This window comes from Ursus arctos, unplaced genomic scaffold (assembly GCF_023065955.2).
Source record: "Ursus arctos isolate Adak ecotype North America unplaced genomic scaffold, UrsArc2.0 scaffold_2, whole genome shotgun sequence".
NCBI classification, from domain to species: domain Eukaryota; kingdom Metazoa; phylum Chordata; class Mammalia; order Carnivora; family Ursidae; genus Ursus; species Ursus arctos.
The window spans coordinates 8,362,529-8,388,807 of record NW_026622874.1 but is presented as its reverse complement, the minus strand read 5'-3'; the positions used below and the strand labels follow the sequence as shown (position 1 = coordinate 8,388,807).

The window sequence follows — 26,279 nt, the reverse complement described above, 5'->3', positions numbered from 1 at the left end:
TCCTGAAGGAAGGACGCCTTGGCCAGCGCTCACGTACCTCTTTGGGGACCTGCGGAGCAGAAGGAAAGAGCGGGTCACCCACGACGGTGAGGCCCGCCCTCTGTGCCCTGCGACCCTCCCCACATCGTGCAGACAGTGCCTTCTGACCCTGGAACGTCCTGGGTGAACTTCCAGGCCGTCTGAGACCACTGCACCCTAGAAGTCTGAAGAGGAAAAGGGGCTGGCCTTTGACTTTATTTTCTGGTTGTGTTTTCAGGACCCCACATTCCCGGGGGGCTTGATGAGAGCTAACATCTCACAGACCTGCACACCTGCACCCAAACCTGGAGCAGTGAGGCCAGTGGAAGGAAATGCAGGATCCTGACCCCAGGTGACAGGCCTGCCCAGCCTGAGCCTGTCGTCACAGCAAGATGATGGGGGACAGGGAGCAGGACAGACACGCAGGGCTCTTCAGCCTCCGGGGCATCAGGGCTACTCCCCAGTTGGTGAAAGGCTTTCAACCTACACAGGTCTCCGGATTTCAAACACCCAAAGCCTTAGGGGTCAGTTACGGGGATCACAGAATGGTACCCCCTACAATCCCAGGTGCCCCCACGATCCCAAGTGCCCCTGTGACCCCAGGTGTCTCCTACGACCCCAGGTGTCTCCTATGACCCCAGGTGTCCCCCATGACCCCACGTGCCCCCTGCAGCCCCAGGTGCCCCCCTACAAACCCAGGTGCCCCCTACAACTCTAGGGGCTCCCCATGATCCTAGATGACCCCTACGACCCCAGGTGCTCCCCTACAAACCCAGGTGCCCCTTATGACCCCAGGTGTCCCCAACAACCCCAGGTGCTCCCTATGACCCCAGGTGCCCCCTACAGGCCCAGGTTCCCCCCCATGACCCCAGGTACCCCTCATGATCCCAGGTGTCCCCACAACCCCAGGTGCCCCCCACAACCAGTGAGGCTGGATACCTAACCACACACTTCCCAGTAGTGGAAACAACCCAGCTCATCTGTCATCATGGGGGCCACACCAGTGAGGTGACCTGACAGACCCCTGCTGTCCCCCGAAGGAAGGTGACCTTGCCTGGACCAACCCACTCCTCGCTATCCCAGCCCTCGAGACTGCAGCAGTCCTGCACAGAATGAAGGAGCTCCCCCCTTGCTAAATGGGATGCTGCCCGGTTCACACGTCCCTGCACCGAGCCAGTGAGAGCTTTCACGTTCACTCAGTTGAAGGTTGTTTCTCAACAGCGCCAGGAGCAACCGTGTGCGTCCCCGTACAGCACAGCACCGGGAGCTGGGCAGACACTCCCAAACCACGCTGGGCGCCCTCCCGGGCTTCGTCCCCGCGAGCAGGGTCTGGTCTGGTGCTTCCACGCTCTAGGCAGGGCGGGAGGGCCAAGCTCGGCGAGAACTGGGGTTATTTATTTGAAATTCGTTTGTTCCGCCATCAAGCCGGGATTATGATTCCGTGAGCATTCTTCCCCCGTGAGACACGCGTACCACACTCTGAACTCAAAGCCCTAAGTTCCAAGAGACGGGAGGAAAGGAGCCGGAGGTGGCGTGAGCTTGGCAACTGGTTTCTCATCACAACACTTCTTTCTCACACGTGAGTTTATACGGAGGTGTTGGGCCTCCAGCTGCTCTTGTTCTTCCTGATTAGAATTGTCTTTTTCTCTGGGGTGCCTGGGTGGCACAGCGGTTAAGCGTCTGCCTTCAGCTCAGGGCGTGATCCCGGCGTTGTGGGATTGAGCCCCACATCAGGCTCCTCTGCTATGAGCCTGCTTCTTCCTCTCCCACTCCCCCTGCTTGTGTTCCCTCTCTCACTGGCTGTCTCTATCTCTGTCAAATAAATAAATAAAATCTTTTTTAAAAAATTGTCTTTTTCTCAAGAAATTCATTCTTCACAAAATGACATAAAAACAGCCCCCACGCATCCCTCCGGAATTTGTTACAAGGAGTCTTATGAGAAGTAGATTGCGATTTGTTCCTGGCTGGGCTTGTCAAACCCCAAAGGCCTGGCTTCACCGCATCTGTGAGGCCATGGAGTGGTCGAGGGGTCGTTACCTCCATGCACCACAGCCTGGGATGGAGCTGTGATCCCCAACCCAGAGGCTGCCAGGCCGAAGGTGGCCATGTGGCTCCCTCCACTCCAGCCATGCCTGCCTGTGTGTCCCAAGAGGAGCCTCAAGGTCGCCCAGCGTGGGAGGAAAGGAGTCTCTCTAGCTTCCATATCCAGCCTCCCTTCCCCTTTCAAATGCCTCGTGCCCCCCGTTCTTGGCTCCTGTCCCCTGAGAAGCCTAGACTTGGAAAGTCTAAAGACTGCAGTAACCCTGCGCGCTCGATGACAGGCAAAGTTTAATGAATTACTCATCCGAATGTTAACAACATCCTATGTAAGCCATAGGAATGAATCTCTAATGGTGGAATTCAGGCCCCAGGAAGGCCATTGGGAGAGGCACTCGGGGGGCAAGAAGAGTGCTTGATGAGGACCATTCAAGTGATAGGAAAGATGCTCCCGGATTCCCTGTCAACACAGTCCAACCGAAGACATCCAGTGTGTAATAAAGGGTGACCCGGCTCCAAGTACCTTGTAGACGGCATAGCCGATGCTGAGCGTGCCCTGTCCTATCCTCTTGAGGCGCCGACGATTCTTCTGCATCAGACCCAGCAGCACTGTGCAGCAGGGTTCGCCGACGCCCCCCTCCTGGCTGTCGTCCACCTCATCCAGATGGATTTTGAACTGGGGATTGGTCCAGTAAGTGGCTGGAGGTCGCCAGGAGGTCGCCGGGAGGTCGCCAGGAGACCATGGCTTCCCCCGTGGGGGATGAGGAGGCAAGGAAGAATACAAGGGAAGAGCCTTGGTCACCCCAGAGAACACGCAGCTGCCGGTAAGCGGGCCTCGGCGAGTTTTCTTTACAGGATGGCGAGCATGCCCTCCTTCCCCCCTTCCCCTCCCACACACCAGCAGACACATCCCGTGGCATCCGGAAACTTTGCACAGGTCCGTCTGATCAACCAGAGGCCCAGACACGCTCGACGGGGACTCCTCGAGGGCTGATGGCCCAGGGCTTCCCTGGGATGCTCACAAGTGACCCCCAAGTCTTCTGGGGAAAACGGTTCACGGCCCCAGTTCTCAGCTCCTGGCCCGTGAAGAAGAGCCCACCTCCGAGAGGGAGATCTCGGGGTGTGGGGGGAGTCACATCCCAGGAGGCCTCTGCTCACAGACTACAGAGACAACCCATCTGGTGGGCGTCTGTCCCCCCTGCCCTGGGGGCTGACCCTCTGTCCCTCATCCAGATGGCTGCAGTGTTGAGATCCCAGCTCTCACAAGTCACTGAATATGCATGAGGGATAATGATGGGCAATTAAAAAACATATGAGCCACACCACCTGCGGGCATTCTAAAAGACTGCTTCCCTTCAAAGATGACTTTTTAAAATTCTCTCAAAACAGTGACTACACAAGCCAAGGCACAGAGAGGTCAAATGGGTTGTCAGAGGGCACACAGCGCTGACAGTCGGGCAGCAGAGCATAACTGAAGACAACAGGCCTGATGGGCATCCACGCACTAGGGCCTCAACAACTTTAATAATGATGTGCCCTGGGGCGGGGGGGGCAGGCCTGGGGGGTCCTCACATCCCCTAAATGAGGGTCCAACTCAATAACAAGGCACACACAGGTGACCAAAGCCACAGACTATTACCAAGAATGTTACCTATTCAATCCTACCTCCCCCAGAATCCCCACGTCCAGATGGCTTATTTCGGGCACAAATGCGGAGATTTTAAGGCCAAATCTCTGCAGTTTCATGGGGAGACAGAGGCAGCTCTGGTATTCCGCACTCGGATATCATTACCAAAGGGCAGGCACAATCGGTCCCTTCCTGACTGCTAGGTGGCCGTGCCAATGGGGTCACGAGGGGGATTCTGTGCAGAGACCTCAGGCGCCCCCACAGCTCCGCGCTCCCAAAGAGACCTGTGCAAACTTCCTACCCATTTTCTAAGCGCTCGCTAATGACGAGCATATTTTAATTTCTCCCAAACGCAACATCACGGCAATCCCTACATTTTTTGTTTACTCCTTAACAGAACTGGAGAAAGAGAATAAGCCATAAAAACAGTGCACGCCATTTACAGAACACCTCCGGTTTACACAGCGCCTTGCACGGTGGACACGAACGCTGCAGCGTGAGGGTCAGGCACCAGAGCCCGGCCGAGGGAAACAACTCTCCCGGGGCCCTACAGCTGCTGGGTCGAGCTGCTGCCAGGTGCCAGGCGTGCAGCTCCGGCTGGACGGGGGTGAAGGAAGACGCGGTGGTCGGAACCCAGCCTGCACGCACGTGGGATTTTATTATCGCCGAGCACAGCCCTGCAATGAGCTGCGTCTGGACAGCGTACAGTCTGACCCAGCGCAGGGAAGGCAGGGGGCAAGGGCGCTGAGAGGTGGAGGGAGCTGGCTTTGCTTTCCTTCATTTCTCCTTAGGGAGGTGGGGTCAGTTTTTCTGTATCTTCTTCCTGGTGGCTCGGCTGATTCGACCTAAGAGGAGTCTGGGCGCGGATGCATCAGTGATGTCCGGTGAGCCACAGGGGGCTCCCCACCCTCAGTGAGACGACCCCCCCACCGGTTAGTGCAGAGGCAGGGGTTGCCCAGACCATCACCGGGGTGGAGCTCCAGCGGCTCCCGTGGGAGCGGGGAGTGGCCATCCCGGACCCCCACATCCGGCACAGTGCGGCCTACTGAAGCAGCAGAGGGTCCTGGGACTCAGGGGGATGCATGTCCGCCGGGGCCGGGACAAGCCCAAGAAAGGAGCACGGTGAGTATGAGGAAGCCCAACCTCCGGGGCGGGGGGGGGGGGGCAGGTGGAGGGAGCGTGGATGCCCCAGACACACAGAAGCTACAGAGCGGTGCTTGCCAAGCTCAGGCCTCAGCCGGGGGCTGCAGAGCCACTGTCCACCCTGCCACCCTGGCCTCCAAGCTCAGAGAGAAGCAGGGCTCTCGAGGGGCGCCAGGAGCCAGAGAGCAGGCCGAGGCATTGCACAGCCCGGGGAGGACAGGCCAGAGGGACTTGGGGCCCCACAGCCCTCCCTCCGCCTCACCTGGGAAGTTCCCACAGCCCCCGGCAGTGGAGCCCCGCGTCCAGCAGCCATTGAACAGGATCAGGTCCCATTGGTGCAGCTCCTCGCTGCTCAGGGAGTCCGGGGACAAGTTACAGATCTCCAGCCGAGAGAACTGCCCCAGGAAATCCGAAAATGACATCCTGGGGGCAGAAGGACCAGAGGGCTCTGGGTCCAGGAGAAAGGAGGGTGTGCCTGACGGGCCCAGGACAGAGCAAGGGACCAGCTCTGACCCTGTCCATGTCCCCGGGGCCACTGTCCAAGTCCCTGGCTACTGTTGGCGTCTCCGTTTTATTAGAGAGCCCTCCTTGCACGTCCAATGACCGGGCAGAGGGACAGAACGGTAAATGGGCCCTGCCTCCGGAGTCGGGCACCTCAGAGCCTGCAAAGGCATTCTCCAATTTAACTCTACCCAGCAGAGATGTCCCTAAGCCACATCATGTTCAAGGGGCGTCCCTGTCATCTGTCCTAGCCCACCCTTGAAGGAAGTCACCCTGTCTCGGGGCTAAGGCCAACTAGGCGAGATGGGAGTGGTGCTCTGCCTCAGGCGGGGGCGGAGAGGGGTGGAGGCGGGAATGCGGACACATGCAGGCCCCGAGGTCAGACCCGCTCGAGGGTAAAGGGGGAGAAGGGACGCCACGCTCACCAGAACTCGCCATCTTCCGCTTTCCTGTCCAGCTCCGCCTTCTGCCTGGGGTCTATGTCATTCCACTCTGGGGCCCTGGGGGAAATCGTAAAATTACAATCTTTAAAAAGTGAAGCAGAGGCGATCATTCATGAAAGGTGTGCTCAGCGCACGCTGTGTCCCGCAGCTAGACAGCCCCAAGGGCCAACATGGACATGAACCAGACCCCCGAGGGCAGTGGCGGGGGCACAGACAGATGAGGGGCACACACCCTGGGAGGGATGCAGACCGACAACATGGACCCCAGTCATGTAGCTGGGATGTTGCCCTAATTTCACTCCTAGGAAGCCTTCCATTTCTGGGTGCGACTCCCAGGCCCCGATGACAGGACCGAGGGTCCAAGAGAGGAGGCATGAGAGGGCTCAGCGGGCGTGCGCCCCTGCTGCGTCCACAGGCAGGCTGTCATTCCAGATCATCCGTCAGATGAGAGTCCTGGGAGAGCCGGACCCTCTCTGGGCACAGACACCACCCACTTCCCGAGCCGCCAGCAAAGGCCATCAGGCCCGGCCGGGCGGCAATTTCCCTGAAGTCATGTCACCTGTGAGGCCGCGTGCTGTGGCTTTCCTGTGGCAATTCCCAAACACTGCATTCAAATGCCATCTCCAGCCACCTGACCTTTACCAAGCTAGGTCTCCTGAAATACGTGTGCAGCGTCAAGGAACCAAGCAGTATCAAGTCCCTTCCCCGGATGCCTTCAGCAACCCGCAAGCCCCTCCCCTCCCTCCGTGAAAGCCCAGCTGCGAGGGACCCGAGGGGTCACACAGGAGGGCACCCAGGACCCCTTCAACTCATGGAAACGTTCATCCATCAGACTCAAATCTCAAAATGTGCTTGTTGTAAACAAAGAGTAGGGACAAGCTGGAAAAATCTGCATCTGACCCAAATCTCCCAGTTGGTTTTTGGAACTAAAAAAAAATTGAATTGCGTAATTTAACTGGACATTGGGCTGACTTAGGGGTGTGGCTCAGACATGCGGTGTCCCCCTGCCCCACCGGCTGCTATAGAAACGGCCTGGGCTGTGTCTCCAACTTCTGGAGCACAGCCTGGCCCTCGCCTGCCACCACCTCCCCCTGGCACCTGCCCCAGCCTCTCAGAGACAGGTGGAAGGAGACAGGGTCACAGAACTCTCTGGGCAGCTTGCTAAACAGCTGTTGGCTGAAATGGCCAAAACTCAGTGTCAATTTCATTCGGCCAGGACACCCTTTCTGGGCAGCTGGCAGAGCGGAGGTTTTGGATTTTGCTCAAACTCGGGCAGTGGAATCAGCATCCGTGGCTCTAGGGACCCACGTCTGTCCGTGGCGCACACCTGAAGGGAAGTACGCAGGTATGCGTGGTGATGGGCAGTGTGGTCACACGTGATAAAGCCCCCTCCCAAAGCCCTCCTGCCGTCGTGGAGTACAGGCAACACAGAGAGGCTCCCGTGAGGTTAAGGACCTATTAAGACGGGTTTATTCCCATTTCCAGTGGTGCATCCTCCGTGGCGGGAGGCCTGCGCCAGGGGAGCCTGTCTGGCCCTTCATGATCTTGTCGGGAAAGAGCAAGCTGCCCATCATGAGCGAGAGCTCCCACCGCGGCCCGCGTCGTCAGCTGGCCCCCGGGGTCAGATCCCGCTTCCTAAGCTGGGCGCTGAGGGGCTTGGCGCTGGTCAGAGAGACCATGGCTTGTGCAGTGGGAGGCGTCCGATCATGCGGGTCCAGCCTCCGCTTGGGATCACCACGGCATGGCAGGTGGGAAACAGGCAAACCTTCCAGAGACGGAGCTGCCGAACCCGCAAACGCCCAGCAGAGACCGCAAGCCAAGACTCCAGCTGCGTGGCGTGTGCTTTGCCTTTTTTCCTCAGCAGGAGCCACGCGGTTCCCCCTCCTGAACAGACTGCTGTGCTCAGAAAGCGCGGCCATGCTCACGCGGCCATGGGTCTCGAGAGGACTGTGTTCTGTGTGACACCTTTCTGCAGGGGGATGCGAGGACAGGGAGGAAGAACCTACTCATCACTCCAGGCTCCTGTCCACTCCACTTCGCCCCACGGGTTCCGGAGTCTGATCAGCTTCTCGGGACGGCCCTGGAAATCCACCTGCAAGGTCCACACATGGGAGCACCTGAGCCGCTGGGCTCCGCTGCGCCCCCCGCCCGTGACTGCCCCCAGAGGACTCGCACTTTCCAAATCTCCCCAAACAACCACACCCTTATTTTAACTCATGTTTTCCGGACGTGGCCAACTGCTCTGTTCTTCACAGTTTAGTTGAATAAACCGTGCGTCTGGCTCACACACAAGTTTGTGTAGGCTTCTACTTGCATCTCGATTTCGTAGTTAAGACTGACGGGTCTCTTAATCCACGAGACCGAATGACAGTAAACACGCGGAGCACAGGGTTCAGCATTCAGCGGGCTCGTGCTCTGGATGAGGCCTGGCGCTAAGCGTTTGGAACGCACCATCACTGCTCTGAACCCCCCCAGCTATCCTAGGAGTTGGTGCTGTAGCAATCTTTCTTTCACAGCTCAGAAATCCTAGACTCAGAGGCCGTACTCCCCCGAGATCAGGACGTGGTGGAGGGAGGATATGTCTGCAAAGCCCACACTTGGAAGCCCATACTTACTGCCTTCCCCAGCCACTTGCTCAACACTCACTAGAGCTCCCATGCTCACATTTCGCACGCACACATACACATACACACTCAGAGACACTATGAATATTAGGTCTTGGGTGTCCTACTCCCCTTGGCGTCCTCCGTCATGCCCTGGCCCATGCTTACACACATGCTCAACCTCTCCTCGGGGACTGACTTCACTAAAGAGCGTGTTTGCAAAACACAAGCACCTGTGCTGTTTTAATACACAACAAAAACTGAGATTCCCATCACATTTCCCTTTTTGCCTTGACCACTGGGTGACCCAGAGCAAAGCTCATTTTTCAACGGCAGCTGTTTCTTTCGCCTGGATTGTCTGGTGTAGTTCAGCTTTGTGGTTTGATTGTGTCTGCGTCATTCACTGTGAGCCACTGTAAACACTTTCTCCAAGTGGACAGAAGAGAGTAAATCGACACAGTAAAAACTGCAGCCCATGCTTCCTGCTTGGCTGGGAGAGGAAGGCACAGCGCCGCTCCTTCCCGCCATTGTGCCCCATCCTGAGGGAGCCGACACCACTGCCTTTATTCCCTTTGGGATCCTACGGGCTTCCACCACTTCGCCTGTGCACACACGCTTTTTAGAACACATATAGAATCTAATGGACAATCTCTACAACTTTCCCAAAACCATCCTCCCCGCCCCCGGCCACATCTCAGAGGGGGGCCTGCATGTCGCTGGAGCCCACGGAGCTGTCGCTCAGACAGGCCACGTGATCCATCTCCCAGTGGGGAAGAGTCCAAAGGGCCCGTGAGCAAGAGCGACCCACATGGGGGTAGCATCTGGGGCAGCCAGGGAGGGACCTCAGCAGGGGGAGGCTCTCCGTGGCGACCCGGACACGTGCAGCATCACCACCAGCTACCCTCACCTCCCCGGCCAGCTTTTACCTCTTGGACTCCAGTGACGGAGTAGGCATGGCTCTTCACCAGCTTCTGGCAGGTGGTAGCCTCTGCTCCCACTTCGGCTGCACTGGAGGCCTGATTGGGAATGAAGTCCACGGATAGCAGCCGACCCTGACCCTGACACTGACCCGTCAGGGCTGGGGGGACTCTACGTGGCACTGGGATGCAGGTGCAACAGTGACCTCGGACCTTCTGAGCAGACCTACAGCTCCAGGCCGGCACCGTGTGGCTCCAGGGGCAGACCACAGCTTACAGGCTTCAAATGCCACCAGAAACTGGGGGCTCGCCTCCTCTCCCCGAGTGACCCCATGCTGCCTGAAGAAGACCAATTATCCAGGACAACAGCTCTGGGCCAGTCTGCTTCTCCAGTGTCTCCCCCCTTCCTCTTTCACAGGCCCTCTCTCTTGGCCCCGTATCATCTCCCCAGCACACACACATGGGCTGAGATTTTGCAGAGACGTGTGGTTCGTGTGTCTGAGGCCACCAGGTCAGGACAGCACAGGGAGAGTGATAACAGACCAGCTCCAGTGTCCACACCGCCCCGGGGCCCAGACTGCCAGCCCCCCAGGCAGGGCACCCACCAGGGTTGCAGACCCACTCCCCTTCTGCTTGGGGATCTCAAAGCCCATCAATATGTCCCTCATGTATCTGTTTCCTAAAGCCCCACGAGAGGGGGGCAGCGAAGGTGGGACACGGGATCCAGGGTCAGGTCTCCATTCTCAGAGCCATTGCCTTGTACTACATACAGACTGAGGCTCCCACGATGCACCCCAGTTCCTACACACTAATAAGGTCTGGACCAGTGCGTCCCCAGACTTGCCCATTCAGCCCCAGATGCTGCTCTGGCCCCTTCCCCACCATGCAGGGGGGAGTAGAGAGACTCACATCAATGGAGCAAGCCAGCAGAGACCCCGCACGGAGGGCCTTACGGATGATCTGAAACAGGCAGGCCGGGGGCTTCTTCAGGTCATAAAACTCAGAGATGCCACCCGTGAGATCCTCAAACCCCTCCACCGTAGACCCTCCAGTGAGAGCCTCATAGGAACCGTTGAGCCTGTAGAGAAAGAAAGAAAAGTCTCATCACCCACAATGAGGGGCCCACATGGGCTGGCGCTAGGACACGGAGCAGACCGGAAGGTAAGAAAGGGCCCTTTGCCAATTTTACATCAGGCCAGCGGGGAGCTCCAGCCACAGTTTGCAGGAACCAATCTCAGGCTACCTCCCACCAAGCCACCCCTCTCTCCAGCCCTTTAAGGAGCGAAGTGCAGCCTTCCCAGGGTGGACCCTGTCTTCCTGGGTCCCTGGGGGTTGGGGGCCCAGGCAGGGTTGGGGGGAGAGTGCCCCGGGGGCTTGCTCTGGGAAGAGGGCTGGAAAAGAATGGGGTTGCAGGACACGCATCAGGAGAACCCACAAAGAAGTCTTCCCACATGGAAGGCCCACGGGAAGAGGGGGAGTGCACTGGGCAGGGCATCAGCATCGAGGTGTACCTGTTCCTTCCTCTTCAACATTCTTTGATAAATTCACCTTGACCTAGGAACTGACCTTGGGGTTTGAAGGAGAAGAACATGGAGGCACCAAGGATCTGCAGGGCTTGCCCCCCAATCCACACCTTCACAGAGGCAGAGCTGAGCCGTAAGCTCCTGGCCCCAGCATCCAGGTGCTGGGGAGGACTCGGTGTGGCATCCCAAGTTCAGGGCGGGGCAGGTGTGGTCCTCTGGGGACACGGGGATCTCCCAGCTCCGAACCATGTACTCACTTGGCATAGGCCTTCTCCAGCAGTGCTCCCCAGAACTCGCTGCCCGTCTCCGAGTGCAGGAAGAGCAGCTCCCCGTCCTTGGTGGGCAGCCTGTCATCCACGACCACTTCCACCCACTCACCGTACTGCCAGAACTGTGGGACAGGGGACACAGGGCAGAGGCCCCTCAGACAGCACCCTGTGCCAAGGGATGAGCTCCGAGCCCCTCCAAGAGCAGGCTCTGCATCCTCCGTCCATGCTCACAGGAGAGGCCAGAGAACACAGGACACGTGGCATCCAGCCTGTAAGTGATAAGCAAATGTGCCCACATGGCGCCGGGGGTGACTGTGTCTCACGCCTCAGGACCTCACCCCAAAGGGGCCCTCCTTGTTGAGGCTGCAGGGCTGGGGAGGGCAGGGTGCATGGGAGCAGTGGTTCTCAGACCAGGGGAGCGTCCAGACCACTGGACATGGGCTGCTGGGTTTCTAGTTTGGGGATGTAGGGTGAGACCCAAGGGTACAGGACATACCCCCAAATGACAGGGTCAGCAAGGGCCAACTAACAAATAGAGCACAGTCCTGAAACATGTATGTCTTCTTCCTTACGATTTCTCAACGACATTATCTTTTCTCTGACTTACTTTATGCTAAGAACACAGTGTATAACACACGTAACATACAAAACATGTGAGTCAACTGTTTATGTTCTCAGGAAGGCTTCGGACCAACAGCTGGCCATCAGGGCTGAAGATCTGCGGGAGTCCAAAGCGACACACAGATTTTCGATGGCATCCCGACCCCCACATGGCTACAGGGTCACCCATGGCGTCCAGCACCATGAGCACAGTACCTGAAAGCGAAAGATCCCCGCGTAGTTCTGCTGGAAATCCTGGCCCCCGGGGACCACACGGCGGAGCAGCTCTTCGTTCAGGGTCAGGGAGGCAAGGGCGGCCAGCAGCCAGCAGTCACCTGCATCAGGTCACAGGGACACACCAGTCAGGCCAGCCACCGGTCCCTGCCCTGTCTGACCCTCTGCGTCCTGCTCAGCCCAGCCCGTGTCCCCCCAGCCCCTTCCGGGTCAGATGCGCCATTGTCCTCCCACATCTGAAGGTCACGGGCAGCTCCCACTGCTTCACTCAAAGTCCCATCCTGGGAACGGGAAGTTCTCTGCTCCCCGCTTCATCCCTGGACACTGATCATCTCACCTCTAAGCACCGATGGCTGAGGTGGACAATGCAAAGAAAAAAGTACGGATCCCACCCATGTCTCCAGCTTTCCTCAGTTGCTCCCCCCCAAGAACCTGCCCTCCAGGCAAACTCGGATGCGAAGGGCCTGGCTTTTCCCCCAGGTGGCAGCTGCTTTTTGTCCTCACAAGTCCTCACTGAGATGCCACCTGTGGCCTCTCCCCTCCTCTTCTTTCCAGCCAGTGTTTCTTTGTGTTTCCTAAAAACCGATTCCAAGCTCTGTGCCCCCATCACAAGCCACCTCGGGTCACAGCGCCTGCTTGCACACCAGCTACTCAGTGCAGCTTAGGCGACCCCACTTCCCTCCTCGGAACCCCAGCGCCCTCCCAGGGGCACCCAAGCCAGCCAGAATGGGAATTCCTGGTCAGGCATCCCTAGCAAGCGGCTGACACATAGTAGGGCCCCAAGGAATGCTTGATGAACAGCAAAGGACCGATGACTCAGTGGATTATGGCTTCTTCCCGGGCAAAGCCCCAGTAGCCCCTGAGTGTTTGCCCACGAGTCTCCCTGGTCTGTGGGCACAGGGAGCCCGAGAGGACGTGCACTGGACCTGACAGTTCCCACGTCCAAGAGCATTCGGGGGTCGGGGGGCAGATAACGAGGGAAGGCTCCCAGCGCAGGCCCCGGGGAGCTGACAGGGTGACCACCCCACAGCCCTCCGTGACGCAGGCGTCCCCACGGCCCCTCCGACATCCACCCCGCAAACCTCCGTGACGCAGGCGTCCCCGCGGCCCCTCCGACGTTGCTGCTCCCAGCTGAGCTGCCTCGAGCAGCCCACCCAGAAAACTCCTCACACGTTAGAATTCATGGCATGGAAACTATGTGTCCCTCAGTTGCTGACATCAAACGGGGCTGCCCAGCTGGAGGAGCTTAATTTTCTTTTCATCTGCCTCACTCGTGACATCTCGCGGGTCCTCCTGGCGCTCACAGCAAGCTCGGGTCCCCGAGCAGGGGCAGCGGGTACGCGGGCGTGTGGATTCCTGGCAAGGACTGTGTCAGGTGCGAGTGGATTGCCGGGACAGGAACACATCCAAATCAGCGCGCGCCCCTTCAGAGAGTCCTCTTGGGAGGATGGACATCTATTCAGCTGCTCAGAGCATTTCGGGAACTTGTCTGGGGACCTCCCTTGAAGCGTGTGGCACGTTCCCTGGGTTCTTCTCTGTAGGGACACGACTGTGACCTTGGACCATAGTTTTAATTTCCAGAAGCAGCCAAGAGGCGTTTGGTGGCGAATAAGGTGGGTGGGAAAAATCTTGATGGACAAGTCCCTCCTCGCTGGCCACCCTCCAGCAAGATCTGGCCATGGGTTAGAGTTTGGACTAACTGCGGAGCTAGAATGGGGGCGTCCTGGGTCCCTGATCTCCAGGGAAGTTGGGGAACCACCTTGAACTTTGTTCTTTCTACTCCTTACTCAGGTTATACATGTAATGGGTTTAATGGTTGTTGAAACAATAAAGTGATTTTTTAATTCCGCTTAAATAATGACTGTCTAGAACCCTCTACCCCCCCCACCCCCTCCACCCCCTCCACCCGTAAGCCTCAGGGCTTCCAGCAAATAGCAAACAGACCCCAACCCTAACAACAAAGGGGCTCTGGTTTTAAGTCCACAAAGAGATAGTCATCCTGAGTCAGGCATTCTTAGCACAGAAATCACTAAATCAGAAATTCCCTTTCGGTCTGAACACCTAGTGTTATTATAAACGGTAGGTAGCAAGAGCTCAGCCTCCAGCTTATGGGCGCTTCCCAAACACCAAGGGGAGAAGGAGAGCTGCCCTGGGCCACCAGCAGAAGGACCAGGAAGGGAAGCAGGGACAGAGAACAGGTCAGGTGCTGGGATTGCTGCAGTAGTCCCTTCATGAGGCTGATCAGCGGCAGGAGCAGGAACAATAGTAAAGCCGAGACTAGGTTGAAGATGAAGCCAAAGCAGAGGACATTCATGCTCTGCCTGCCACTGGGGGACCCCAGGAGCAGGATGACGGTGACAACACAGAGCCTGGAGGCAGAGAGGAGGGTAGATGGCAGCCCCAGGGATTCCTATGCTGCTGGGGGCAGGAGAACGGGCAGGTCCATCCCACCTGCAACTGTGGTGGCCGCAGGCTCAGCCTGGGAGCCCTCCGGGGGGGCGGGGGGAACGGGCCGACCCTGCACAATCGCGCCCCCCTGGGGCCAGCTGGGACCCTGGGGACCGCTCCAGCACAAGCACCAGCCGGCTGTGAGGCTGTGATTTATAATAACAAATGCAGGCTGGGTCTTAGACCTGTTTCTAGGCTCAGAGCTCCTGCAGCCTTAGGCAGCTGCCTTCTACACAATGGGAGAAAGCACAGTTCTTTTGCTATGTTAATGAGGTGGCTTTGGAAAACCCCTAGGTGACCCAACTGGTTGCCAGGGGAACCAACCCAGGATGAGTGGCTTGGACCCTTCAGTGCCATCCCCACCCCCTGACCCAGGAACCCACCACCAGCACCAAGTGATTCCGTCCACCAGGTCTCTGTCATGAAACCTCCATAAACACCCAGAGGCCGGGACTCAGAGAGCCCCCAGCCTCGTACACACGTGCAGATTTGGGGCAATCAGTACCCCCAAGGGAGCGTGGAAGCCTCTTCCCCAGACCTCACCCTGTGCCTCTCCTCCATCTGTTTGTTGCCAAGCTGTATCCTCAGCTAGGAACCCATGCTCTAGGAACCCATGCTCTAGTGAGTAAGATGTTTCTCTGAGTTCTGGGGGCTCAAGAAGGGGTTGTGGGGCCCTCCAGCTACAGCTGATGGGTCAGAAGCATGGATGACAATGGGCACAGGAGCCTGGGGTCTGAGACATGGGGGGACAGTCTCTCTGGGCAGACAGCGTGGCAGAACTGAGTGGGATCACAGGACACCTGCTGGGGTCGCCCAGAGGACCTCTGGCCTTCCTCGTATCCAGGCACCGTCTTGAGGAGGCTGGAGAGGGGCCAGGCTTTAAGAAGCAAGAAACCACCCAAAAAGGGCGATTGAATGAATATTTATCCAAAAGAGATGGGACACGCCTGTGATTGGCTGGCTTGCTCTTCCCTCCCACTCACTATCAGCGAGAGGCGGGCGGCGGGCAGAGAACGGTCCAGGGGAGCAAGCAAGGCTGTGCCGACCACACCTCTGAACCCGACACAGATGCTGACCTGCTCACGTGGGCTTGTTTGTAAAAATTCACCTTCAGCGTTTGACGGTGGCTGAGGCCTCCTCCGCCTGCTCAGGGCTCACAAGCAGGCGCTGCTCGGCTCTGACACGGGCGCCAAGCCATTCCCGGGGCCTACCCCCTCTTCCACCACAGGGTGCCTTCCGGCCTCCCATTTCATCATGCCTCTGGCTGCTGTTAAAACACCGCACACTTGTGGGTCCTCCTGCTTGGCCGACACCCCCAGCTCATGGGCTACGCTGACAGCTCACCGGAAGCGGGTAGTGGGCCGCAGATGTGTCACGGACCCCGTCATAAAGTGCTAACTGAAGGAAACCTCGTCCATAGGAAAGTGTCAGCAGGGATTGGAAAACTCGTGTCATGCTGACTAGAGAGCTGATCTTAGGATTTAACCATTGTGCAATTGATGGCGCTAATGGGGAGAGAAAACAGCCTGTAACACTAGAACCAGATTCGGATCTTAGAGTTACTGCCTTAGCGAATAAGGCTCCTGGAACGTGAGTGAATCCAGCTACAGCGGGATCTCTGAAACCAGCCGACGCTCAAGCTGCATAATGCCTAGGCAGGGGGGCCGTCCTGTGCGTTGCAGGATGTTCCGTCCTGTGCCTGGATATGAAGGCCTCCTACACCCTACATCCGCCGTGCGATGCCAGGTGACCTCTTGACCTCCTACAGGCCCTCTGAGCCCCGTCGTTACACCATCCTTCCTTCCCTCCAAGCCATGCCAACGCCAGGCCTCACCCCTGCCTGTACCCCTGCAGAGGCAAAGCTGATCATTTCCGACCCTGGAGACAGCAGCTGGACTGGGTTCCCTGGGCCCCACACCACAGTCCCGGCCTCCTCGGTGACCAGCCTCCCTCCCATGGACACCACTCTGCCCTCTTCCCCGGGCTCCACCTGCAAGACACGTGAGACACTGAGACACATGGCTCCAGCTTGGACATGGCCTCTGGCGTCCATGGATCCTGTTCACCCTGAGATCATGGTCACCTGCTCCCAACCACATGGCCCCTGGTGGCAGCGCTGGTGCAGGTGGGGCAGCGTGTGGGGCCAGTGGCAAGAGTAAGTCAGCAGTGTCTGCACCCCGAGTGTCCTGAGCGGAAGCTTCTGTGGACATTCCAGTCCCTCACACAAAGGCACAGGGCTTCTCTGAAAAGCATGACGAGGACAGTCAGCACAGCTCAGGGCCACGCGGAAGGGCGAAAGCCAGTGGGAAAGCAGGATGTCAGAAAGGCAGCTGTTTTCACATGATTTATGATGCCATAACCCGAAGGGTTCAGGGCAACCCATCAAGAGCTCAGCAAATGCTCCCCAAGCCCGCCAGGCCCGCAGCGCGATGACCACCACCCCCGCGCAACAGGACGGCGTTCGCCGCAACATTTGTTAAAACAGCAAAAGAGACAAACAGCTCCGTGGCAGCCTTAGCCGACAGGATGAGGGACGGAGCAGTGCGGATCCACACGACTCTTTGTTAAGAGGAACGAGAACAATAGCAGATGCCAAGCAGCGTCCACAGTTTGCTGCCTCCGATGCAAGAAAGCATTGAAAAGCAAAATGAGATTTTGGATTTGCTTGAATTTGCTGAAAGGACAGAAAAGCGGTCACAGGGCAGCGAGCAGGGGAGGAGGGGAGATGGGAAGCCGACTCGTCATGGCACACCTTCCGAGTGTTTTAACTCGTGAACAGCGTGTATTCAAAATAGTAATTAAAAAACTGTAAGCAAGAGTAATAAAAATGTTTTAACCCCGGAGCAGACCCCGCTGTGTGGTGTCAGACTCTAGAGCTCTGAACAGACATTGTTGGCGGCACTCCCTATCTCCCGAGTGGCACCTGGCATAGCTCCTCTGATGGGGAGCCTCCCCACCCCTCATGGGGCGGGCCCGGCTGTCTCACGGTTGCTGTGACTTGCCCCGCCCGCCACCCCGCACCCAGGGGCAGCCACCTTTCCACCTGCCAAGCCGCGCTCCCAGTGACAGGCCCTCAGCCCTCTTCTGCTCTGTTCATACAAAAAGCCACCGTGCGGATGGGCTCACTCCCGGGCACCTGCTGGCGGCCCCACTTGCTTTCCTCAAGCTGGATTCCGAGAGCGTTGGGTCCATTTGTGGCCCCGGCTTGCTGCAGGCGCTCACCATGGCAACACCCGGGCCTCCTCTGGAAGCCCTCACTTCTCCTTGCTTAAAACTATTCAAGGGAACCTCTGTTCAAGCCGTCGATTAAAAGGCACTTACTAAATAGCTTTTCCAAAGTGAAAGCACCTATAACAAGAAGCCGTTAAAAGCATCCGCTCAGAGCTGTGTTTCCCTGAGACACATGCTAATTAGGTTAAACATTGAGCTCCAAGTGAAAAGGCAGAAGGAGAAGGGGCAGGACACTGCCCCACCCCCAAGCCCCCACACAAACAGCTCGAATGGCACAAGGGCTTGGGACACAGCAGCCATGGCTCTGGGCAGCGGGCGCACACCCGTGGGGACGCCCAGAACATTCCCAAGGCTCTGCACTCAGGCCCCGCGAGCTCCGGCCGAGGGGGTGTCTGGTAGCCGCGCTCGTTAAGGTCAGAACGTGGGAAGCATTTGGAATAAAATGCCCGTGAATTTCAAATTCATCAAGGCTTCCAGCAGGCTGAGGAGAACTGGTTTTCTTGGCCTGGAACAAGGAGGAAAAGGAAGGAGGGGACCCTCCTGAAGGGAAAGGGTTTGGGGCCTGTGTGGATGCTGAGCTCCTGTTCGCTTCGCTGACTTTCACAGGTGGGATTGTCTCCTGGTTGCCTGCGTCTCCGGGTCCGGTCCTGCTGCCATCGCGGGAGGGGAGGGGGTGCCCGGCTCTGAAGGAGAGCTCAGCTGCAGCATGGGATTCTTGTTTTCTTACTCCTTTTAAAGCATCTCCTGGGACAGCCCACAGTCATGTGGACGTGGCCGCTCCCTCCGGCGGATTGTGTCCTCTTACAGGCACTGACCGTCAAAGCACCGCACAGCACTGCTGTCCACGGTGCGCCTACAATCCTGGCCCGTTACTCCTGCATGGGAGGGGTTCGGTGTCCCACGGAGATCTCCCGGGGGGAGCCACGGTGCCAGTATCACAGACCCACGCAAGGAGCACTGTCTCAGAAACACAGACCCACATGCAACACCACAGATGTGATGTCAAGTCCCATTATTCATTACACACACACACAGCCGCCCTCACCCGCAAACAGTCCCCGGTGACAGTGACTCACCTAGGCTCCCCTGACAGATGTCTGTGCGCGTGGCTCCGCCCACGATAAACTGGGGGCTGGGGCACAATTCCTGAAAGCAAGGGGGACAAAACACAACTCATAAGGGGCCCAGTGCTGGTGGTAGCCAGGGTCAGGGAGCTCCATGGTCAGAGCCGAGCCGGGAGGAGACCAGGCCACCTACTGTGTGTCCCTGCTGAAGACCCTGCAGCCCAGTGAAGGGAGGAGGCAACAAGAGATGCAGAGGAGGGGTGCAGGACAGGGGTGCAGGATGGAGGTGCAGGGCCGGGATTCAGGTCAGGGGTTCAGGGCAGGGGTGCAGAGCAGGGGTGCAGGGCGGGAGTGCAGAGGATTCATGGCAGGCGTGCAGGGCAGGGATTCATGGCAGGCGTGCAAGGCAGGGTGCAAGGCAGGGGTGCAGGGCAGCAGCCACAGCCCGCCTCCCCACCCTCCACCGGTGTCTGTTACTTTGCGGGCCACGCCGAGCGTGGGTATGAACGGCGGTGGGAGACGGGCAGAGGCTGAGGCGCTAAGGTGCTGAAATATGACCTCACGCTCAGACGACGCCCCTATTTACACCGAGAGGATTAGGTCAGTGTTGCACGTGCTAACTAAATGGTACGCACGCCCATTAACTGCCCGAGCACGTGAATGATGGCCCCCGGAGCTGACGGAGACGCTGAGGTGTCGGGGTGCGTTCCGTCCACTCACACCCGTCAGGGTGGCCCCAGCCCTGGGGCGCTGCTGGGGCCCAGCCAAGCACTTTCCTCCCCGTTTACCCAGCAGAATTGCCGAGCCCACTCCGCACACAGCACCCCTGCACAGGTTAGGCAGGCACGAGGGCAACGTGGGGAAGGGAAGAGGGAACGGGCCTCACACTTGAGGTGTGTCCAGCCTGCGTGGGAAACCAGGACTGACCTGACCGAAAAGTCAGAGAAAAGCCGAGCATATAACAACGGGTGTGGGCTCGTGCGCAAAGGGGAAAGGAGAGAAACGCCCAAGGGGGTACGTCTGGGAGGCTGTCTGGATGGGAGAGGACACACGTCCGTCCGTTAGAAAGGCAGGGTCTCCGAGCAGAAGGACGGGCGGTTGTCTGGCCAGCCTCCAGGCAGACGGTCAGGGGCAAGCGTGTGTCCTCAAGGTAAAAAGACGCCCCTGGGTGTGACCGTCTGCGGGTGCATGAGGACGCACAGAGAAGCTGGCACCCAGAACTGGGATCCCGCCTTGTGCCACTCGCGGTGGGCCCTGCGGGGACAGCCCCACAGCCACGCACGACACCGCTAGCTCCTGCCTAAGTGGGCGGGAAAACAGTGCCTTTGGGCTGGCTTTCTTTTCTTCCAAGTATTAAAAAAATTCATTCACTTGTGTTTTGTTGAAAAAGTAATATATGCACATAAGTTTAAAAAAATGTCTAAGTAAATAATGCCGTGAAACAGAAATCTCTTGCGTTCGGATTCCTCGCTGTTCCCATTTCCTATGTATTCTTCCAGAAACTGTCAGTTTCCATAAAAGCACATTGACACGTGCACCTGTTTTCATCACAAATGTCTTGTACATCCTTTCTTAGCACAGACCGAGCCTTAGAATTTCATCCTAAGTTCTGCTAGCTCTTCAGCCAGCCCTCCGGGGGTGGACCTTCCATTCTATTTGTTTTGTTTCCCACTTCTGTGATCTCCAGCGGCAATTTAGACGGAGACCTGGCATCACCCAAGCTAGGTGTTCTCGAAGGGCAAATTCTGAAGGTGGAGAGATTTGGGAAATTAATAATTAAAAGGGGAGGGACAGTAGCACCTGGGTGGCTCCGTTGGTTGGGCGTCTGCCTTCGGCTCAGGTCATGATCTCAGGGTCCGGGGAGCGAGCCCCACATTGGGCTCCCTGCACCTCGGCCTCTGCCCCTCCCCCTGCTGTGTTTACTCTCTCTCTCTCTGTGTCAAATAAATAAATAAAATTTAAAAAAAAAGGGAAGGACAAAAAAATGACATTAAATTTCATTTGAAAAAGAAAGATGCTGCTTCGCTGAGAAGGAAGGGAGGAGAATGCACCGAACAGGGTGTCACAGAATCTCGTTCCTTAAAAACTCTCTTAAAACATTGCCCCCTCCTATCACCCATTCATTCATCAGTCTCCCACATTCTGGCTTCTCCCTTCGCCAGTAACCGCAGAAGGAGCTCTCTTACCCCAGATGCTGACTGCCCGACCACCTCTGACACTGCTCCCTCCTTCCTCGCCCCTCCTGGAGCTCTCCTCCCTTAGCTTCTGCATCCCTACTCACCCTTGACCGATCCTCACCTCTCCAAATACTCCTCCTCTGTCACCCTCAACTTCCTCTGCTTTGTTTGCCCTTCAGTCAGGGAGCCCTGCCCCGGGGTCCCCATCGCTCTGAACGATCCCACCTCCTGGGGCATCACCCAAAGCCCTGGCTTCGACCGCCAGCCACAGAATATGACGATCCCCCAGATGGCTCCCCTGAGCCGCACAAGTCAACCACGCAGGTCACGGGATGTCAGTTCGACAGACTCAGAGCTAACGGGTCCACCAAGTTCTGCTAAAATCTTGTGTTTGGTGTGGGAGACAGAGTGGTTCATGAGGGCTAGTGGCACTTTCACAGGTCATAGGCAGAATGGCACAGAGTGATTTATGGGCAGAGGGGATGTGCCTTTTCTCACGTCATCTGTTAGCATAATTCAAAACGCCTCCACCCAGAAATACCAACCAAGAAGCAAAGTGACTCACAGGTCGCGTGAGTCCTTCAGGGGCTGCAGAAAGCCCTTCCCATGGCCACTTCCCGCTGGGACTCGCACTCGGGTTGGAGACGTGGGGTAAAGTGCAGTCAGAGCGGTTTGGGAGAGACGGGCCTTCCCACACCCCATCTGTCCTCCTTCATAACAAGCTCGTGTCTTCTCGGTAATCACGTTTACTGCCACACAGGTGAGGATCTCAGAACTCACCGCCAACACAAACGACTCAGGCCCGTATCAGCCCCTGACGCAGGGCATGGGGAGCCCCGGGCACTGTGTGAGTCCTAGGCAGGAAGTCACCGGGTCAGCACATTCTCGGTGACCGCACTTCCCGGGGCCATTCCCAGAGCTCTGGCCCAGCGTGGCTGGACACCCGTGCTGCTGCCACCTTGGTCGCCATCGCCACAGGTTATGCCACATCGCTGCCCCACACTCCTGTCCCTCCAGGGCCTGGCCCCGTTGGAGCTTCCAGCCTCAGCTCCGTCTCCCCGGTGTTACGAGGGACTTCTGCCTTCCTCAGGCAATGCTTTCCCTGGACACACGTTCACAGCCTGGGCCTTCCTGCTCCCGCTGCTCACGACCTGCACACAAATACGGCTGAACTGAAAATCCCCAATTCGTTAGTCCAGAGGCAGCGGCTGGAGGAAGGGCAGCAGCCCCTGATGAAGGCCCGTCCCCTTATCCGAACCCTAATCTCCCAACGGTCACACCCTCCACATCTCCCTTAACTTGGGCTGGCTGCTTCCTGGGTCCTTACGGTGCAGCTGACCTCACCTTGCTCCCCGCTCTACATTCCTCCTTCAGAGCAGGAAACTGCTCACTGACAGAAAGGCACGAAGAAAAGTCTCGTCCACTGTGCCGCACTTGGGCCCATGCATGCCGGGCATCCCTCAAACCACAGGCCCGGGCTGGGCAGGAACCCGGCGCAATGGGGAAGCCGAGGATGGAGAGGGTGTGGAGACCCTGTGGAGAGCTCCCCTGGTCTTGCTCACCGCCACGGCATCTGCGACAGCACGGCAGTTCTTGCCCAATGCCGGCGGGAAAAATCACCTTAGAGTCATGAGAACCCAAGCTTGACCCCAAGATCTTCAATCTGGGCAAACCTGTCTTCCACCATTAGAATAACAGCCCAAGCAGAACTTCCATTTAGCAGCTTAAGAATAGGAAAAAAAGAAAAAAAAAATAGGGGCATCTCTAGGTGGCTTAGTGGGTTAAGTGTCTGCCTTCGGCTCAGGTCATGATCCCAGGGTCCTGGGATTGAGCCCCATGTCAGGCTACCTGCTCAGCGGGGAGTCTGCTTCTCCCTCCACCTCTGCCCCTGCTTGTCCTGGCACTCCCTTTCTCTCTCTCTCTCAAATTTTTTTAAATCTTAAAAAAAAAAAAAGGCCAAAAATAGGCAAAACACCTGGAAGGGGCAGCATGCCAAATTTTATGATTTCAGAAAACATCTAAGTATCAAGCTTCATCTATTATTAGGAGGGAGAAAGCATCTATACATACATATTTAGCCGATCCCATCTGCTTTCCCCTAAGGACAGGTCAAGGTTAATGCCTTTGTGGGAAGCAGGGTCATCAGAGCCACTGGTATGAAGGCCCTGAGACCAGCAAAGTCAGGCGGCACCCTCAAACGCAGCCAGTGAAACAAAAAAAACCAAAAACCAAATTTAAACATGAGCAAATGACTCGAACAGACAATTCTCCAAAAAAGACATCCAGGTGGCCAACAGACAGATGAGAAGATGTTCAACATCACTGATCATCAGGGAAATACAAATCAAAACCACAATGAGACACCACCTCACACGGGTCAGAATGGCTAAAATCAACAACACAAGAAACAACAGGTGTTGGCGAGGATGTGGAGAGAGGGGAACCCTCGTGCACTGTTGGTGGGAATGCAAACTGGTGCGGCCACTCTGGAAAACAGTATGGAGGGTCCTGAAAAAGCTAAAAATAGAACTACCCTACAATCCAGTAATCGCACTACTGGGTATTTACCCAAAGAATACAGAAATACTAATTCAAGAAATGCATGCACCCTGATGTTTTATCTACTAGCTTTAACTACGATAGCTTAGATATGGAAGCAGCCCGAGTATCCATCTATTGATGAATGGATAAAGATGTGGTGTGTGTACATATACACACAACAGAATATTACTCAGCCATAAAAAAGAATGAAATCTTGCCGTTGCAACGACTTGGATGGGGCTAGAGAGTATAATGGTGACTGACATAAGTCGATCAGAGAAAGATAAATAGCATAGGACTTCACTCATATGTGGTATTTAAGAAACACAACAAAACAAGCAAAGGGAAAAAAGAGCCCTCTCTAGGCCAACGAAGAGAAGCAGAGGGGAGGGGGTGTGGGATGGGGGAGACAGGTAAAGGGGTGCACCTGTCGTGATGAGCACCGGGTGATGGATGGAAGTGCTGAATCACTACATTGTACGTCTGAAACTAACATTACACTGTATGATAACTGGAACTCAAATTAAAACTTTCTTTAAAAAGAAACCCAAAAAAATACGTTTTGTTTCTTTAAAAAAGCATCAACAATAGAATCACCAAATGATCTAGTGATTCCACTTCTGAGTATACATCCAAAAGAATTGAAAGCACGGTCTCAAAGAGATATTTGAACACCGTCTTTGTAAAAGCATGGTCCGTGGGAGCCAAAAGGTCGAGGTAACCCAAATGTCCCCTGATTAATGAAGGTATTAAAAAGCATATGGTGAACGCATACAATGGAATTGTCTTCAGCCTTAGAAAGGAAGGACATTCTGACACCTGCTACCCCGTGGACAAACCCGGAGGGCATCGTGGTGAGTGAGACTTTCAGAGACTGGAAGTCGAGCCGTGGCCCCAGGAGCTGGGGGAGGGAGGAGCGGGGGCCGGTGTTGAGTGAGGAGAGAGGCTCCGTTTTGCAAGATGAGAAATGGTCTGGAGGCAGTGATAGGATGGCTGCAGCATTATGTTCTCAACACGCACTTAACACCAGTTACAATGGCAAGTCTTACATTTCATGTGTTTTACCATAATTAGAAGAAGGAAAGGGAAGGAAGGAGAGAAGGACAGACAGAGGGGGGAGGGAGGGCACAATGAAGCAAGTGAACTCGTTAGGGCCAAGCGGAGCGCCCTCATCCCCGTCTCCCCCACCCCAGGCCCCTTGGCATCCTCCAGGTCCACAGAGCGCACCCTCCTGACACCCTGGGGTCCCGTGGCTCGTGGCTGATCGCGTGGAACGCTTCCGTCTTCCTTCCCGGGGTGTCCGTGCTTGACTCACACGCCTGTCTCCCACCGTCTCCATCAGAGCCGAGACCACAGCTCGCTCCTCACGTCTCCCCGACCACCATCCCCACCAGGGCGCAGCCCGCCCCTGGCACAAAACACACCTGTCTGTTGAATCAACTCTCGAAACAAGAATACGAAACTGATTCCCAGCCCGGATTTTTGCCCACACCCCAGACTAGCCGCACAGGTTTTGGGGAGGACGGGAAGGTGGGCCGTGGCGGGCTGCAGGGAGCAGGGTGGGAATTGTCCCTCCAGTCGTGGGAACTGTCTGCAGACTGGGCAGGAAGAGAGGCGAAGGAACAGAGGTAGCCTGAGCTGACCGGTGGTCCTGACCACATCGGAAGAGCCCTTCTCTCCTCATGCTCCCTCTTCCACCACCGCTGAGGAGACGGGTCCCATGGCTCAGCTTTCCCATCGTGGTCGAGAAGACAAAAGGGGCCTGGCCAGGGCCACTGAGCGTGGTCCTTGTGATTCCTTTTGTGCACTGGACATGGAACAGAGCCCTTGATTCTCTTGGTCTCACACTTATCCGCTCCCGCAGCTCAGATCACATGACAAGGGTCACAGAGCAAAAGATCACGGGCTGAGGTTTGGGGAGGACAGTTCTCCACCCCTGCCCTTGAGCACCATTTCACAGATGAGAAAGCTGAGGCTCACAGGGGTCACCTATGCAAGCAAGGCCCCCCAGGCCCAGCTGGGGTTCAAATCTAACCTGTCTGCTTCCAAAGCCCAGGGGTGCTCTTCCCTCCACCCCTCACTGCCTCTGAAAAGGCTTTAAAGGCAGGGGGGTTGTTCTAAACTATGGGACCGAGGAACTTAGGATCCGGAGGAGTGATTTCTCCCTCAGCTATTTGTCCACAGACACGAAGGTCCTCTGTCCTGTCTAACACTCAGCAAACGGCCAGGCTACTTACCGTGGGCCGTTTCCAGACGATGCCTTGGGTTTGGGGAGAGTCTGGTCCCAGATCCTTGTAGCCCAAGGCGGATGGGCACGCAGGGAACTCTGGGTCCTTAAAGAGGACCCCTGAGTCCAAGCATTGCCGCCTCAGACTCTCGAAGTCCTGGCCCAAGTACTTCACGGCTTTCTGGTGGGAGCCAAGCCCTTTGGCTGCAGCCCGCTGCCGGGCTACTCTGGCCGCGGGGGCTGACATGGCTGTGGGCTCCGCAGGGCAGACGGGAGACGGGAGGGCAGAGCCACACAGGGCTCTCTGACACCTGCCACCAGGAGGGGAGGCGTCGGTAAACCTTTATCCGAGGACCTGCTCCCGAGGGAAGTGAGTCACAGGGGAGCAAATATGTACAGAGGTGTTAATGAATCTCCCCGACCTTCCCCTTCAGCAAACAATTAGGAGGCTGGGAACCTCGCGGGTCCCCTCCCTAAGAAATCTGTTGGGATCACAGCCATCCCCACCCTAGGCAAGGCTGGCTTCCCTGCCCTCGGCCTCCGTGGCCAAGATGGGAAGACCGGTCCTGCAGCTTAGGCCGGTGTCTGCCCGGGACCCGGGGCGGTGGCTCTGAGCAGGATGAGGGCAAGGAGCTGGGGGTTCTGCTTCCCTCGCAGCAAAGTTCAGTAACATTCC

At 56.9% G+C, this 26,279-nt stretch overlaps 1 protein-coding gene across 1 annotated transcript in view; it reads right to left on the bottom strand.

The window, feature by feature from the left end:
• LOC113262597 (calpain-8) overlaps positions 1-25,900 on the bottom strand; it is a 38,975-nt gene extending 13,075 nt beyond the window's left edge. The window contains 11 exon segments of the mRNA XM_026509026.4: positions 38-49; positions 2,579-2,754; positions 5,088-5,248; positions 5,752-5,826; positions 7,776-7,861; positions 9,299-9,388; positions 10,199-10,367; positions 11,070-11,203; positions 11,898-12,016; positions 18,671-18,740; positions 25,614-25,900. Coding sequence (XP_026364811.2) covers positions 38-49; positions 2,579-2,754; positions 5,088-5,248; positions 5,752-5,826; positions 7,776-7,861; positions 9,299-9,388; positions 10,199-10,367; positions 11,070-11,203; positions 11,898-12,016; positions 18,671-18,740; positions 25,614-25,850 — 1,329 coding nt within the window. The 5' untranslated portion in view covers positions 25,851-25,900.
• Positions 25,901-26,279: the final 379 nt, after the last annotated feature.